Here is an 18,483-nt window from a genome sequence, read left to right as displayed (position 1 = left end):
CTTAAAATAGCAACCGATTTTCCTATTCATTCTTTCCACCTTCTTACCTTCTGATTTATTTGGGGGAGGTGCACTTTATCTCTCTCTAAACACCTTGAGTGTTACTTTCCTTTTCTTTTCATTCTGTCTCTCTTCCCGCTCCACTTAAGGTTTTTCTCTGCTCTCTGCTTACAAGGTTACATGCTGCTCAGCCTCCCTGGTAGCCTGGAAAGATGTTCATGCCCCATTTCTTCCTTTGGGCTGCATGCTGCTTTCCAGAGCAACCTGTTCTGTTCAAGACCATCTCTCACACTTTCTTACACTGATATGAGAATGCAAATAAAATGCAAGCAGTTTTGAAAGCAAACATCTGTCTCCTCCTCCAGTTCTCAATCAAGAGCAGCAATTCAATGGGAAGGAGATAAAAAATAGGACCCAGCGCAGAGTGAAATTACAGGAAGAGTACTTCTCTTTAAAGAAGCAGGATTTTAGAGAATGTCTACAGAGTAAACTTATCTCGTGCATCAGGCTTGTTTGCAGGTTACTATTTTAAGAACTCTGGTTTCAGACAAGTACCCCTAAGAAAAGCTAACAGTGCTGACAGCATCAGGACTGAAAAGTTTGTAGAGAATGCGGCATTACCTGTAGGAGCTGCTGTGGGTGCTGGGTCAGCTGTGGCTGAGCTGGTTGCTGAACTGTGGTGACCTGCTGCTGCTGGTCTTGCTGACTTTGCTGCTGCTGTTGTTGCTGCTGCTGTTGTTGCTGCTGCTGTTGCTGTGTTACAGACAAAGTCTGTGGCTGCTGCTGTTGGGCAGCAAAAGTGGGATAAGCTGTCACCACCTGTCCCATAAACATAGTGCTCGGTACCATTACCGCTCCACATGCTACTGGGGCCGTGACAAGTTTTGTTACAAGTTGCTGACCTTGAGAAAATCTGTTAATGGAAAAAGACATTTGGAGTCCCTTAGGAAAAATATATTGAGTATCAGGTGCTCTTGACAAATGCAGATGTTGTCAGGTTGATACCATTTTGTAACACCATTTTAAGTCTGCAAAAATGGTATCTTGGGCACAGTTTAGTTAAACAGCTATATCTAAATACATGGTTACAGTAAGAAATCACATGATTTTTTATGCTACTTCTCTATATATGATGTAGCTGCATAAACACATCACTATAGCAGATCACCTGAATATGGTCTCGAAGACTTACCTGATTTGTCTCTCCTGCGCAAAAGTAGTTACTGCAGCAGCACTCTGGTTATTGTTCTGTGGCAAGCTAGAAGGAACCTGGACCACGTTTCCTGTCGTTGGCTGAGAAATCACCATAGTGTTATACAACGGTGCCGACACTGTGCTCTGTGACTGACTGGCAAGAGAAGGCTGTTGATTGTGTCCACTAAGTACATTTTGTTGATTATGCTGAAAAGGAAGAACATTTTATGAATTAGCCACTTGAAAATAGCCAGGTACTACAACTCTCCTCCTCATTGTAATTGCCCATGTTTTACAACTGCTGGTGCTTTTCTATTACATACGAATTCTTAATTTCAAGTAGAGAGGTATTTCTATTAGTTGAGGACGTGGATGTGGGACTGGCTCTACGGCATCTGAGAATCTCTTAATCTCTTCTCCAGAATGCATTTTTCCTTATTATTTCAACTACTTGCATACTGTTTGCTCAAGAAACTGTCTTGCATTCCTTTAGCATCTCTGTGCCACACTAAAACGTGTACATCACCTCCATCAACTACCTTCATACTTCAAAGTTTGGAATTAGCTTAATGCTAAGGTGATAAAGTGTCCACCACTCATGTACCTATGGAGATACATATGACAGAGGACTTTGACATGATTCGTGACAGAAATGAAGTGACAAAAAAAACCCAACTCAGTGTGTTTCCCAGTATAGGAGCTGGATGAAAGGTTGAAAAACCAAGCATCATCATACTTCACAGGAACTAAAGCTGCAGAATTCACTCCATGATACTGTGGATTTCAAAAGTTTACATGAAATCACAAGAAACTGGAAAAACTCATAGAAGAAAAATCCAGCAAAGGCTATTAACTTGCAAAGATACCACCTATGACATCTGACAGAAATTGCTGAGGAGTAGAAAAGTCAACTGTAGTAGCATCAATATATGCATTCCCTGCTCTTATGTTTTTCTAGGTATTTACTGTAGTGATCAGTGTCTGGACACTGTGTTTCAGGCTCACCTAGTATAAATGTTCTCAGGCTGTATGTTCTGTCAGCAGAAAATCCATAGAAATTCAAAAAAGGCAAACCATGTTTTCTTGATATCGGTCTTTCTAAAAAGCTACTCATTACTAATTTACTTACATTTGTAAGTTTTAAAATAAAATCAAGATCTGAAATTGCATTAGCAAGAACAGAAACACATTTCAGTTGTAAAACTTTGAACACTGAGAAATTAACTTGATTCAAAGGCCACCATTGCAAAAAATTGGGGAGGAGGACGACTTAGGGAAGCTACTATTGTTTCAGCTATGGTTTCGAACTTAGACTCTATCCAGCAAAATTACTAATGAGAACTTTACCTGTGACGTAGTACTCTGCAAAGGCTGTTGCTGTATCATGTGCGGTGTACTTGTATGGCCCGTGTTCATCCCACTTTGAGTCTGATTAGTCTGGACAACTTGACCTTGCATGTTTATTGGTGCAAGTTGCTGAACATTTGAAGAATTTCCAGAAGTAAGCTGCACAGAACTGAAGTTGAGTCCAGAAGTTGACTGCTGCAAGAACATCTTAAAAAAATTACACAAATTAGCTTTTAAGAAAAATCTGCTAATTGTTCAAGATCTTAGACAAAAACTGTATTTAATTACTTTTAAATCAATATAAGACAAAGTTTCATCTTCATTATTAGAGGTGTTGGAACAGCACTGCAACCACGAAGAGCAAAGGGTTAACTCCCGTGTAGGGTCATTATTCAGAGACTCTACTTTAACAGCTAAGAATCAGAATCCTGAATTTTAGAGCCCTGAACATTGAGGTTTAATATTTGTTCTTAAAGAAAAAGTACTATTTAGAGAGTAACTTACAAGTAGTCTATAACTGTCTAAAGATAAACCTTATTTGACGTCATGTTTCTATTTTCTAGGATCTCCAGGAGTTAAACTAATTCAAATGAAGAAAATCTCAGAATCAATAGATACAAGCATAGCACTAAGAACACAATCTTTGTTGGCAATCAAGAAACCATATTGGTTATATTGAATTTTCCAACATCACTCCATTTTAATATACTGAATTCAGCACAAAAATATTATGAGGCTTGACAAAACATTAGGCTCAAGACTACAATGAGACAGGGTAACAACCTACAATCTGCAGCACTTAAGATTCTGTCCCCTAGTGTGCACAGTACTCTGTCCCCTACAGATTCTGTCCCCCTAGTGTGCAAGGTCCCTCCACAGTGTGAATCTCTTTCAAGCATCCCTAAGTCAGTCTACTGCTGGTAGGCTTGCATGAGACACAGTAAAACACTGAAAACTGTTCATGCCAGGAACTCCTACTCCTCAAAAGAATTTAAGCAACATACTCAATACTTTCAGGACGTATTTTTTTCTACTATTTATTCAAAGTCCATACTGAAAATATTTACATTATTTCCTACGTTGTTTGTTTTTTGCTTTTAACTAGAAAAATTCAATAGGGTAATTCTTTTCTTCCAAAGATAGCTGCTGAAAAGACAACTACAAAATTAAAAATACATATATTGGCTAAAATACGGAAATTAGGTAGTTGGGGCTTTGTCACTCACTCTCAGCTGCCAGACTGGGGAACACATCCTCTAGACTTTCTGTCTCTGTGGCTAACTACTTCAGTATATCATGCAAAGTAGAACCACTTCACCAGAAGGGTGTGTAGGAGGATCACAGCCTGATAGTTAGCCAATCTCCTAAGAGATCTGAAGAGGCAGGAATTCATTCAAGAGGTGGGAATTTTGCACCCTTGAGCTAAAAGGGAAAATACATGCTCATCCTGCACATTTTAAATGAATATTCTAATGGATGCAAAACTATGTAAAAAGCGAAAACCACTACATCCTCTTACATTTAGATTCATACACAAGCTTGGCTTGAGCTGCTCAACGCTGAAAGAATACACCAGGGCACATGCTGATACATTCTGGACAGACTGGTAGGCACCTCAGGAACAGTAACTTTAGCTGCTATAAATTTTAGGCATACAGATAGATGGTAGCTGACACACGACAGCGAAGATCATGTTGTGAAATTAAGTGCCCAAATCTTGCTTTAGATACTTAAATTCTCTACAGATCAAATCTATAAGGGTTACACTAACTCACCTGGAGTCCTTGACCGTGGACAATTTGAAGCTGTTCTTGAATCTTACGCAACTCTTCCTGCTGCCGGTGAATATTTGCCTCTATCATGCGTGTTCTTTGCTCTAGCTGGTCCTTTAGATGCTGCATAGCTCCTAATTGAGCTGAAAACTGAAACACAGGCTGTAGTGCCACGTATAAATTATAAGATGAGCAAAAGCAACATTTAATTCACGAGCAGTAAATGTACTTCTTCACAGCAGCAAAGAAATCAAGAACTGCTTTTTAAACTGCTAGTAATCGTCATCTAAGGACAAATCTGTCAGTACAAAAATGTTACAGAACTCACATTTAATTGATGCATCAGAATTAGTGAACTAAAAAAAAAAAAAAAAGAACTATAGCAAAAGAAATAGTCTGGCACCCAAATCACTAAGACACTGGAAAAACTTTAGCAATAAATGGTAGCGTGAATGCTAAAAGCTTTCACAGGTTAAAAATGGTGATTGTACCAGTTTACTAAAAAAATTCACTCAGAGCTATTACATACACAGATAACTGGAGTATACTCTCAGCAACCAACTGCTGAAAGCTAAGCCCACAGAGAAACTGTCTGCCACTTCTATTCTTCCTTGTGTCTGCTACTGGCTGTGAGTCAATATACGCTCCTGGTATCTATACAGTATCTACAGAACACAGACAGATCTTCAGTCAGACCTGATAACAGCTGTTCTTAATTCATAAAAGTGTTTCAAAGAGTACGTTAACTTGTGTTACAAGCATATGTGTAGAACGTTATCACGATCCTAGATGGATTCTTAAATTCATACCCAAAATATTTTCTCTTAAATTGTGTTTACATCTCTGTTCTTGATGGCCAAAAACTATTTCCACACAAATAATGGTTAGAAAAATATACAGAAAAAATGCCAATCAGGAAATTTCCTCACTTCGAGAGAATAACATTAAAGGTAATGTTGGCATCAAAGAACTGATTTTTTGAAAGAGAACTTAACCTTATAGTCAGACCAAGACTGTTTAAAAATAACAAACCAGCTTAATCCATACCTGGGACACGCTAGACTGGAGCTGTAAAGTTGCAGGCTGGGATATTGTCGGTTGTGTTACTGGTTGTCCAAGGGACTGGGAGCTTAAAGACTAGGATTTAAAAAATTGTTCCGTAACTGGAAGAGAATGAACTTCATACTTGACATGAAATATTTCTTTACATAAACTGTCAATTCCAAAATAGCATCATATGAACATCTGATAAAAACAAGTACATTTCCTGAAATATCTAACCCTAAATATTAAAGAATTAAGAACATACAGGAACAATTGATAATATACATAATCTATATATGACTGTTCCCCTGCTAAAAACATGTAAGAAGCAGTAGGTATAAAACAGGAAGACAAAAATTACTATCACAGCTGTCTCCAAAGTCTTATTTGTAGTAAGGGCAAAAACTTTTCAACAAGTTTGGAAGTTGACTATTTTGATTTATTCTTGCAATAAATTACATAATGCATATTTTAATATGCATTCTATTTTTTGAAATAAATGTATTAATTCAACTGCAATATGAGCACCAAGCATGTGAAGCAAGCCATTTTCTCATGTTACCAAAATTTCAGAAACTCTGTGAAAGTATTCACTGATATTCAGAGAGACGTAAATTATATGAACGCTCTGTAGGGTCACACAGTAATATTTTGGCAGTTGCACATATATATTTATACATACATACAGATATTTACATACATGTATTAAAAATGCAGAATCATATAAAGAAGTTGTATATGACTGAAAGCATAGATTCACATACAATCTTGCAAACCCTAAAGCTCAAACCATACTTACACGCTTAATTACTGTATTCTCTTACAATATAGTATACCGAAGGTCCATATTGATGATAGTCAAGTATGCCAAGTGAAAATGTTACATTTTAAATTATGTGTTTTCAGAGGAAATAAAATGAAGGTTACATGGATTCAATAATACCTTTTAAAGGTAAATTGCACTGATTTAAGTACAAAAATTTTTCTTTGAAGAGTTACCTGACTACTCAGAGATGATCTTCTTTGTGTAGACTTTTCATGAGCAGATAAGCTTTGCCTTGGAGGAGTGCTAGTGTCCACTGTCATTTTAGTTGGTGTTGCTGACAATGTTCAGAGTTACAACAGAAAGATATGTGTTAATAGTAATCTCAATTCTGCAAATGCAATAATCAAATTACAGGAGGCTCTTCTTGAATAAAAATAAAGCTTAAGGCTTGGACTCTTTTTTGTTTTTCCCTGAATATCCAACAATAATGTGACCTGATGGAGTGAACTAAGGTATTGAAGAGTCTGCTCTTGTACTTTTAGAAGTAGAAATCATTATACAACCTCTGAAAACCCGAGTGGCCAACAGAGATCTGAACCATCATAAAGGACATTCTCATCTGCACACTTTTAATAAAATGATGATTAACTGTTAGATATGAATTTAAGTATAGCGGATAAAGTCTTCACTTAGAAGGCTTTTTTTTCAGATTTTCAACAGTTGGTGCTTACATGAATGATCTGATACTGCAGTATGTGAAGATTTTCTGGAACTTCTGGAGGAAGCGGATGGTGTGGGGCTGGTATCAAACCTTTCCAGTGCTTCTTTGAGACTCACTGTGTTTATGTGATTGTCAGATCCAGAGTCCTGACTCTGAAGAGACACACAGAAACAACAACTATTTTATATGATGCAGCACACAACGTACATTTCTGTTAGCAAATATCTAAGACCATGCTGTGGTTAATCAATCCCCTTAACGTATTTAACTGCAGAAGTAGTGTCCTGTTTGATATCTCTAAGATCAGTTTCCATTGTCAACCTTTACCCTTGGAAAAGAAACAAAACAACAAAAAAAAACACCATATAAACCTACTAACCAAAATGCATGGAGGCATGCCACAAACTGACTGCTCAGCTGACCTCCTTCAGTTCAGTCTGAGTGCTTGTTTTACAAGTGAACTGCTTATCCTTTTGAGGAGGATAAGTTAATTCCACTAGAAGGAGCACTTGCTGAACTGCCAAGGTAAAAACACCACAGAGTATCTGCACAAGCATCTGTGCTTCCAAGGCAATTCAAAATGAATTTTGCATATGTCTAAGAAGTGGGAGAGAGTCACATCATGGAACAGCTCCTAGGCCTCTTGTGAGTTCCTTTAAGTCATCTGTGAGTGCTGACCTTGTTTTTTCAGATTGTGGGTGCTTCCAGTAAGGAAGTATATTTATGAATGAATCTAACTGCAGAAATCGGATCTTGTTATGTATCATGTTATAATTGCATGCATATGAACTCCCAAGAAGAGGAGCAGTAGAATTACAGTTAAACAGCCTTCCTAGATTTCTTTGATCATTTTAAATAGTCGTTCTATTTAGAGATGAAAATAATTACTTAAACAGGACAAACACTTCTAGCTAGCATGTATTTGCTTACATATTATTATGTAACGAAAGAAGAGGTAAAACAAAATGATTCGAGACACTCACTTTATCTGTTTTTATCTCTGGAAGAGACTCCTCAATACCAAGTTCTCGCCGTCTTTCTGCTCTAACTTCTGCATAACTAGAAGAACAAAGCAAGTATAACTGCTATATCCCTGGATGTTTTTAAAATACATATCTCAATAAACAAACCCTTCAGATTGCTTATAAAAGTATTGCTTACAAAGTATCTCAGGAAGCTTTGCAGTGGTGTTTTATTATTTATATGATTTGCATTTTCTACCTCCAAAAATACTAGCCGTAGTACAGCTCCCATACCATTAGAATTTCCCTAATATAGATTTAGGAGAAAAACTTACCTTACAACAGTGTGCGTACAGACAATAAACTCTGGCCTGGAATTCCACTGATGATACGTGATATAGTAATGTGTTTGAAGCCAAATCCACTGTTGTCCCTTTGTAAGGAATCTATAATAACACGATTTCCCTTTCCCATATTGCATTACTATAAAAGTGAAAAATAAAGTTTGCTGTCTTTCCAGTCTGTAAATATTGCAATTACATAACAAACTCTATTTCCCAACTCCATGCGTCCCAAACCCATGTCCAATCTGATACTATAGTAATGACTAAGAACAGGCTTAAAACTGTAGTTTTCTACCAGAAAGAATCTACGCTCTATTTGTCTGAGAACTCCAAAATTCAAACTTCTGTTTTTGCAGATTTTTTATATATTGTGAAATATTTACATGCAAAAAATATTAAAGAAAATCAGAAGAAAAGAAAAAAGAATATAAGAATATGATAGCTAAACCAAAAGCTTATTCTTTTACATGTTTAGATATATTTATTTGTTAAATATTACAGAGCCTTTTAAATGCTCTTACAAGAATTGGAGACATATTAGTCATAATGCTGTGCACTCCAATCCACCACAATCACAAATCTAAATTATAAGAAAAAGTTACATCTATTTTGTAGTTCTGTAACAAAAGAAAAAAGAAAAGATCAAGATCAGCAGTACAACAATGTCAAATGAACAGGAGTAACAAAACTTTAACAAAATACATCACAAAATTTCACTCCAACCATTTAACAAAATTTAAAGTGAACATCTATAAAGCAAATTTGTTCATGTTAGCAACTTGGTCATACTCACAATGCTCGTGACATTTTGCCAGATTATCTAGATCATCCACATGATAATAATCATAGCCTGATGTTCCCAAAACTTCAAATGGAAGATAACCTATTATGGGAGGTGCCCTAATTAATAAAGAATTAATGTCATTTTATTTTCACAAGAAAAAAAAAATCATGATATATGTTTTCTTGTTTACAGTACATGTTCTGAAAAAAATTAAAAATTAAACCCAACATAAAGCTATGAGTAGTTAATGCTGATTAGTGAGCTCTAAATATTATAGCCATCACTGTGATCGAGCTACTATTGCTGCTATACATAGAAGGAATTGCACCTGTGATCCAAGAATAGGAACTTCCATTCTAAGCTATGTCTAGATGTGAACTCTTCATTCGGTTCTTCAACAGTGCACATTTCCTAAGAAGTAAAAAAAAAAAACAACACAAAAATCTCTCTCAAAACTGCTCTAATCTAATTTATAAGTTCTTTTGAAATTCAGGCTTACCTAAATTCAGTAGATATCTCTACAATAGATATAATATTATTTGTATTCAGCTTGTTTTTGCTTGTTTAGATGCATGGTACCGAGGTGGAATCTAAACTCCGCTATGCCAGGCTGACGCTCAGTAGATTTAAAAGTAACGACCGGACATTAAACTCACACTCAGTATCTACAAGCACAGCAGCACAAGCAGAAATCAACAGTTTCTGCAGTTACACTTTTAACTCGTAAAAAGTAAAGAGGTGAAACACTCCCACCAGACATGCTGACTACAGTACATGCTCATAATGGGTAAAAAGCAACACGAGGAAGATGGTCACCTCACTGTGACTTTACAACTAGGATACAGAGTTCCCTAAATCTCTGGTTTGCGGGCATGGATGTACTCTAACAACACGTTACTCTTATGTTTAAACTCATAAACAAAAAGAGAACCCTTTTATTTTCACTATTTCAACAAATCCTCAAGGTGTTCTGTACATCATTTCAAATGTCTTCCACTCAGACATCCAGGCAACTAGTGTGAGAAAGCCAATTTCTATCGTCCCCTTCCTGGGGTAAAGATGCCCCATCAAGTGCTGTGCCTCATGCTGAAAGAATAACAGAGCCCCGTGGCCCCATCCTGTCAGGCCTCGGCCAACTCTTCTCGTGCTGCCTTCCGAGAAGACGAACAGTGGGCTACTTGCAAACGCACAGATACACCCAACCCTCAAAGTATCGCAATAAAATTAGACATCTATAAATCTTTATTTTTTTGGATGCCCACACGCTCATCACACTTGTAGGAGCTTGCAACAGTATTCCCATTGGCAGGAAAACAGCAGAGTCCAGTAACGACCAGATACCACTCCAGCTTCCTTAGCAGTGCATACAATATAGAAGCTGCTGCTGCCCTGACATAGTACTCATGCTAGATGTGGGCAGACGAGCACACTGCTGCTCTGTAAACATCTGTAACTGAAATAGTTCTGAACAACAGAAGACCAGCAGTTGCTCCTACGAAGGGACCACCCTCCTTTTAATTCTTTCAAGTTGGACAACACTCTCAGACACGCGGCCTGATTTTTGGGTTTTTGTGTGGAGGTGGGAGTTGGACTCAATGATCCTTGTGGGTCCCTTCCAAGTCAGGACATTCTACAACTCTATGATTATATGGAGTGGGGATTTTGCACTTTTAAAATAGGTATTTTAATGTTTTCTTTCTGTGAAGGAAAAATAAAAGGTGAACATAACTAGGCAATGTTTTTTCCTCGCCTTTGTTGGTTTGAAATCTAAAGACACTGACTAGAAAGTGAGTTGCACGATGAAGGTATTGAACAAAATCACTCTGTGCACAACTTTGTGACTCTTGAGATGACTACACTTAGCAAGGCCTAACCTTCAAAACAGACACTACCTTTAATAACTCAAAACTCACCTACCTTGATAAGGCTACAGGATTTAATAAAGCACCACCACTACCAGCAACATAAAACAAATGACAAAGCAAGCATATATCTGTGATATACACTTTTGATCTGTTTTTTTCTTTTAATCTAATTATTTTGGGACAAGTCAAAACAAAAGAAAAAATAAGTGCAGGCAGTAAAAGCATAGTAAAAACATTACTGTTATAGAGGGGCCAGCAGCACATTAGTATCTAATTGCCCAATGATTTTATATGCACGATTTACATATATCCCACTGTAAGTAGCCCAGGCAGAAGCTGTCTTATTGAACAAGACATTTTATTGAAGTTGTCAACAGGACATCTAGAAAACAAAGGACTTTCATTTGTACCAAAAAGTTTTCTGGGAGAATCGTTTTGGTGATATTAATCCTGTTTTCTTGATAGGATTCAATCATTTTCTAGCCCAACTGCAAGATAAAGGGTTTAAAGAATGTGTAGAGCCAAAACCCACAATTGGGAAGGTATCAAGAGAGATAAACCCTCTGCAAAACTTACGTCACAAGTTGTTACAAAAAATACCAGTGTTAGAGTCCTAGGTAGAAAACACATCTGAACGTGAACTTTCAGAGATTACTTTAATTCTCATGCATATTATGGCTTTCTGAGAAAGCACCCTATGTCCTTGACAAATGACATCTTAGGTCAAAATAAATAAATAAATAGATGTGTAACTGTAAACCATCTGAATTAAAGAGAAAAGGTGGCAGATGAGCAGGCAGTCAGGCTCTACCTTAAATATGACAACGCAGCACTAAAATACACATCTCACTGGTGGTGTCTCAGTCACATGTCTGTTAGTAAATCTACTGGGATGGTAAAATTCCTGACATAACACTATTTGCTGAAGCGTAGTCAATGCTAGCTTCAATAACACCTGAAGGTATCAACAGAGTATGTACAAACATTGTCAGATTAAAAATCTTCACGCTAATTTTGGTCCAGAGGATTCACAAGGAGATTTCTCAGATGAACAGCACTAGTTGAAAGCATTGAGAGGATCTTAAAACCTCTGCAACCTGAAAGCTTCCTTAGGCACTAAGTTCACATAAACAGGAGTGAAACTTTGGCCTGAGTATAATATGTAATTCAATGGCCCTCAAGAGGCTGAAATTGACCTGAAAGGTCCTCCAGAAGCAGGAGATACACAAGTTTTACTATAGTAAATTCTAAACTGTGAGACTTCAAAAAATCAAAATATTTGCAAATACTGACATCTTTTCTTGCAAATCTTCATGAAGCATGAAGTCAAAGTGCAAGGTATAGACCATGTCATCTACCATGTCTTCTAAGGCTACTGCTAACAATCTTCAGCTCAAGATAGCAGTGGATTCATTTTACATGTGGAATATTTAAATATTCAGAGAGGACTGCATAACAGACAGCAGGTTAACCACATGCCACGTATACTTCATGGCATTTCTTTAGAACTGAATTATAATAACAAACATAGGATAGTAGACTATCCTGTACCTTCATTAATACATATTTGTATAAATATATAATTCAAATCACAATCACAGACTATCCTGTATTAAATCCTATTTATTTCGAAAGATTTTGGCTAGGAACAGGCTTATTCTTAGTAAAGTCTTACATTTCATCCACATCAATTCTAGACTTGTAAAGACATCTTCATTGTGCATTAGCAGTTATGTGAAATGTTCTCTTTAAAAAAAACAAGTTACTGAATAAGAAACAGTGCTGAAACAAAATGGAAGAGGTCTATTACCTCAAAGCTAACTCTCAGTTACTGACAAATGATACAAGTTTAATAAAGCCCTACAAGATTTGCTTCTATGTCCAACTAGAGCAAGACCATCAGTAACATCAACTCACATTATTAACTTTTCCAGTGAAAGAGAAACTTCTGTGTTATCTTTCACTATTTCAACTGAACTAGCTAAATTATATTCCTATGGACTTGCAAATTTATTTCTTGCATAATATTATTTTTATGACTATTTAGAAATGGCACTCACCATAGCAACTTCATTTGATGCTTTGCATAACATTTAACCTATCTGTATGTGAAGTAAGAAACATAGATATTTTCAGTTTCACATAATGAAATTCCTTATCGTTTTCATTAATATTTGAAGCGTTGCATGCATTTTCTCTGAAGTTTTCCTGTTCAGAGTACGTTTAAAAATGATATAAAAGTGATTTTAGTTCTTCATACCTTGATAAATTGAGGTGTAGCTAATCTAACTGTGGCTACAAAGCAAACTTTGTCTTCATATGACGGCCGGTGTGATCGCTGAATAGTTCCTTCAAAACCATTGTGTGCCGAGTTGGGAACTGAGGGAAGACAGGACAAGAGGCCAACACAGATTATAGTATAAGCATGGAGGAGAATGACATTAATATCACAAGACAAAATCACAAGTATTTATCTAATGCCATTTCTTTAGAATGTATACATTATGAAAAGTGCTACACAGAATACATACACAGCTATGCACAGGAATAAGAGCAATGGGAACACAGCCATCAAGTAACTTTCTCAACTAAAATTACAGTTTATATATTAACTGTGACAACACAGTTTTTAAAAACTAATAATAATTGTAATCCTTTTTTGTAACTACTAAAAATTACTAAATGCATCTTCTTTCAAAATACCTCTTGTATTTTTTGCTAACCTTTTGCTAACTTTTCCTTTTGAACTCTGAGCTAAGTATTTCTTTTCTAGGCTTTCATCACCTTCAAATGACACAAGCTGAAGACAAAAATGAGTAACAGAACAAAGACGCAATTATGTGTGTGAAAGAATCTGGATATCAAGCTGAGAACAAACAAATTTCACTTATTGGATCACAGAGATGGATGGAGTCATAAAGGGACAAACTCCAATGATGGCGACCCCAAAACCTTCTCAGGCACTTCCAAGCCTAAGTGGTTCCACGTCAGCTCTAGACTAGAAGTTCTACTGAAGTTTCTTCATGCAATTTAAACTTATAGCTTCTTACTATTTCCATCAGAAAGAGAAAGGCAACTTATTTTTCTTTCACAGGATCACAGAATGGCTGAGCTTGGAAGGGACCTCTGCAAATCATCTAATCCAACCCCCCTGCCAAGATGGGTCACCTAGTGCACATTGCACAGGATGGCATCCAGGTGGGTTTTGAATTATCTCCAGAGAAGCAGACTCCACAACCTCTCTGGGCAACCTGTGCCAGTGCTCTGTAACCCTCACATCAAAGAAGTGTTTCCTTATATTCAGCCGGAACCTCCTATACTTCAGTTTGTACCTGTTGCCTCTTGTCCTGTCACTGGGCACCACTGAAATTAGTCCGGGCCCATGCCCTTCACAGCCTTCCTTCAGATAATTATATACATTGGTAAGATACCCTCTCAGTCTCCTCTTCTCCAAGCTAAACAGGCCCAGCACTTTCAGCATCTTCTCATCTATCTTCTATATCTTATCTGTTCTCCTTTCTTCTTCAGAGTTTATCTTACCTCATCGGTTAGATTTTCACATTTCTGATTGCTTTCTTTGTTTTCCTCTGAACTTTTTCCAACTGCTTCACTTATTCCTGATGTAGAATGTCCAAAATTGGACACAGTAACCCAGATAAGGAGATAAGGGTGCTAAAAAGTATTGAGGGATTATTTACCGTCTTAGACTGTATCTTGGAAAGGCTTTTGCATTTTCACAATTTGGTGTTTGGTCACAGTACTTTGGCCACATTCCGTTTACCTTCCACAGAACCTCCTTTTTCTAAAGGACTGCTATTTACCTGATTGTAACCTCTTATGCCTGTTTGTATAGCTGGTTATTCCTGAATACAGTGTCTTGCATTTGTTCTTACTGAATGTGTCTGTTTTTTTTTTCCACCAAAACAGTTTATTTTTCTATATTTGGGGCGTTAGCACGTTTTAATGCATCACTGCATGACTGCAACCTACATTCCATTACTCACGACATTAATGAAAATACTGATAAAATCCAGAAATCCCTTAATATTCCATTTGCATTCCATTCTTATGGGATAACTTTTCTAACCAGTTCCTACAGCTACTCTCTAGTAATTTCAATTAATATGTGCTTCCCTTACACGTTCATGAGAATGTAATATGATAATTGTCAAAAGCTGAATTAAAGTACATGATTTGTCTTATTCACACAGTGTATTACTCTGGTAGAGAAAACTGAATTGATGTGAATGTTACTTGTACCTGAAAGATCCACAATGGCTGCTATTCAACTCTTCGTTAGCTTCCTGAAGCTTCTATACAGTTCAATTATTTGCTCTGGAATATTTCCTGATACTGAACTGCAACTGACAAGCCTGCAGTTTCCCAACTCCTCTTTCTGAGACTAACATCATATTTGGCCTTTATAGACCTGTTTTTTTCTCATCTTTCCTACAGTATTAGATACACGCTTTTGGCGCTAACACTCAACCTCTCTCTATTTCTCTATGGGAAAAATACTGATAACACGTTAAAAAAAAAAACATAGGCAAGATAATGTTTTTGATCATTTTCTGGGGGGTGATCTTCCTGACAACTACTGAGCATACCACACAATCCATTTGTCTGACTAACCAAATAAACATGCCCCTCAAGTAGCTCATGCCACTCAGCACAGGCTGGCCAAACTAATTTGAAATACTGCAATACAGAAGTGGAAATAACCAATAAAAATAACTTCCGTGGAAGAGAGAAGTCAATCAGCGAAGAAAAGTCAAATTCTGTAAAGGCCCATCCACTCATCTGAGTGGTAACTCCTGTCCATCAAAAGATACAGACTTGAAATGGGGAAAAAACATACATTTTACTTCCCAGCTCACTGCAAGAATAATGAGAACTGTGAATACTCAGTAAGAGCAGTCCTCAAATTACTTAGTCATCTGCTTAAATATGGATTATACTTAAATTAATTTGGACTCTTATTTTAAAGCACTGATGTAAATTTTTCTTAAACTCAATTTAAAAATGCTTTACAAGATGCATGTAATACCTAATGGGCAGTTTTACTTTGTTTTCATTAGAACAACATAAAAGTGATATAACTGTTTCAGGCTCTTCTTTTAAAAGAACAGTTTTAGCTCTTCCTTAAGTTTAGCACAATCACCACGAGCCTGTTCAGTTATCAGCTTCCTAAGTATTCCACTCCAATGTGGAAGAAATTACTCACCATTATTCAAACACTTGAAATTTCCTATAAATTTTACATATTCATATGTAGGTTGCTCTTTTGGGTCTATTGTTCCTCGCAGCATATGGCAACAGAATTCTAGCTGATTTTTTGCTGAAAAAAGAAAAAACAAATTAAAACACTGCATGGTTGATGAAACACACAGGCAACATCAAATGGAAAGCAGGAATAATTAAGTTGCATACGTATAATGAGATACTGTAAATGTGGTGATTACAAACGGCTACAGACTCTGCTTTTAACCAGCATGATACTAACTAACCTAAAGAAAAGGAGAACTTTAGAATTCATTCATGGAGGACTGAACGCCAATGAAACATAGAACCCATGAAAAAAAGAACTATCTTAAAGCGGCAGCTGCCCTAAACATAACTTTATGCACTTCCAACACCCACTGACCTGTTTTCATTCTTGTAAACTGCTCGAATTGTCAGAATAGAAACTATGTGAACAAGATTAACATTTCTAATATAGAGAGTGAAATGCAATGCAACACTGAAAATTTTACTCTTTGGGGGAAAAAAAGGAAACACCTCCACAAAGAGTGCTTCCATTCAAGCTGTATATTTCATTCTGCAGGCCTCACCCATACATTTCTGCTTTAATAACACTGGAAAAGAAACTGATCAGCTATGATACAGCACAGATTGTTTTTAATGCAACTACTTACATTTTAAGTATTCTGGTGTCAACGAATCACTTTCCAGCAGATGAGAAGACAGTATTTTATAAATTTCTGAATGTTCCCCCTCTGGGATAAAATTAAATACACTCTGATCCACAAGATCAGACTGAAACAAAAAGATTTAATAAACATTAAAATAATGCAAGGCATGCATGCGATATTAGAAATCATACTATTTTAATGCAACACAATGCCACAGATCAGAAAAATATCTTTAAAATACTACTGACTCAATAAAGCCACCTGCTGGAATACACAAGAACGTTCTGCAAGTAAAAAATCTCATTTTGATTTGTCTTGACACTCTGAACCACTTCATGAAAAATGCCATCGATGAAGCAGATAAACATACACACTGAAGTACGCTGGAGCTTGTATTAACCTCCCTGGGATGCAACAATTCCAAGTAAAGCAGCATTTGAATTAGAAATTATACAGTGGTGTTCTAGGGAATTACAATCTGTCAGTGGCATCCAATACAACCAAACAGTATTTCATAACAAAAGACAGCAGGTCCCTACAATAGTTTACGGTATTATCAATAGCTACAGCCAATTGGAATTGATTTTATGAATATGTTTTATAATCAGTTCCACAACTATGTACGCAGAACTGGGAGTTTACAGATGAATGCAATAAAACTGAAAAACTGTTTAAATGCATAAATATATTTAAGTATTCAGAAAAGAGATGCCATACAATGTATGTTTAGAATATATAAATCACATCTAAAGGTAATGGATAACTGTGCCTCTGAGAACTGGGTAACCATTATATTTTAGAAATCACGATTACCTGTACATTTTTCAAAATTCTTAAGCTGGTATGATGCATACTGTAGAGAAATTTGTTTGGAAGAATCATTTCAAAAATATGTCTCTCCAAGCTGTATGAATTACTCTTAATGCAGTATGACAACTAGCCCGTACTAATAATTTGTCCATCTCTTCTAGAAAAAAAAGTCACCATTCCACTCATCAACTGTTTACATCTTTGAATATTAATGTTTCACATTTCATAGTAGCTTTATTCAAAGGCAACTTCAAAAAAAAATAGAATGTTGAATTTACCAGTGAGCAATGCCGCCAAGATTAAAAATGAGTGAACATAGTAAAATACAAAGCCTAATACCTAAATACCTAAAATACCTAGCCTAAAAAGCAGAATCGGCAGCAATGTATTTCTTATAAGAGTTCTTTGGCAAATAAGCAGTAAAAAAATAGTTTAGATATATTCCAATATATTGTTCCTTAGCAATATTCTTCTAACTCACGTAGAGGCTATGATAGGTATGAACTCTAAGGAGTCGCCTACACTCAGATTTGTTGTTTGAGCTACGTTCAAGAGTCAAGTCTGAAGCTAGTCTGGTACTTCATAATCCTGCATAACTGTGCTGACTGTATTCTGCATTTCCAAAGGAAATGTTTAATATAGGAGACAGACCAGCAGCAAGGAGTTGTGCTGAAGAAAAAGCAGAAGCATTAGAATGCAGCATACATCTGTGCTATAAGGTCAAAAAGAATAAAGATATTAGTACTCATAGCAAAACAGCATCCACAGACAAGCTGGTATGTTACTGAAAGCAATTCATACTTACTGGCAAATGTTCAAGTAAGGGAGTTATACTTTCAGACACATATATTATATTTCCATCTGTCATAATTGCTAAAAAAAAACCATCAAGAGCCTGAAATTAAACATAATGGGCAGTTAAATAAAAAGAAACAGCATATCAAAAATGTTAAAGTTATATT

At 36.4% G+C, this 18,483-nt stretch overlaps 1 protein-coding gene across 10 annotated transcripts in view; it reads right to left on the bottom strand.

The window, feature by feature from the left end:
* CLOCK (clock circadian regulator) overlaps positions 1-18,483 on the bottom strand; it is a 62,910-nt gene that overhangs the window by 6,992 nt on the left and 37,435 nt on the right. For 8 of the 10 annotated variants that reach the window (XM_035323680.1, XM_035323686.1, XM_035323682.1 and 5 more), the window contains 15 exons: positions 18,327-18,416; positions 16,715-16,835; positions 16,024-16,137; positions 13,060-13,178; positions 9,263-9,345; positions 8,944-9,050; positions 8,142-8,289; positions 7,828-7,903; positions 6,855-6,996; positions 6,357-6,457; positions 5,361-5,450; positions 4,317-4,475; positions 2,542-2,748; positions 1,193-1,401; positions 622-913 (listed from right to left, as the gene is read on the bottom strand). In XM_035323680.1, the coding sequence (XP_035179571.1) occupies positions 622-913; positions 1,193-1,401; positions 2,542-2,748; positions 4,317-4,475; positions 5,361-5,450; positions 6,357-6,457; positions 6,855-6,996; positions 7,828-7,903; positions 8,142-8,289; positions 8,944-9,050; positions 9,263-9,345; positions 13,060-13,178; positions 16,024-16,137; positions 16,715-16,835; positions 18,327-18,416 (2,058 nt within the window). The remainder of the gene's footprint in view (positions 1-621; positions 914-1,192; positions 1,402-2,541; positions 2,749-4,316; positions 4,476-5,360; positions 5,451-6,356; positions 6,458-6,854; positions 6,997-7,827; positions 7,904-8,141; positions 8,290-8,943; positions 9,051-9,262; positions 9,346-13,059; positions 13,179-16,023; positions 16,138-16,714; positions 16,836-18,326; positions 18,417-18,483) is intronic. The other 2 variants (XM_035323690.1, XM_035323689.1) reach the window with 2 other exon arrangements.

Source organism: Oxyura jamaicensis, chromosome 4, assembly GCF_011077185.1.
Source record: "Oxyura jamaicensis isolate SHBP4307 breed ruddy duck chromosome 4, BPBGC_Ojam_1.0, whole genome shotgun sequence".
NCBI lineage: Eukaryota > Metazoa > Chordata > Aves > Anseriformes > Anatidae > Oxyura > Oxyura jamaicensis.
This window is presented reverse-complemented; position numbering and strand designations above follow the sequence as displayed.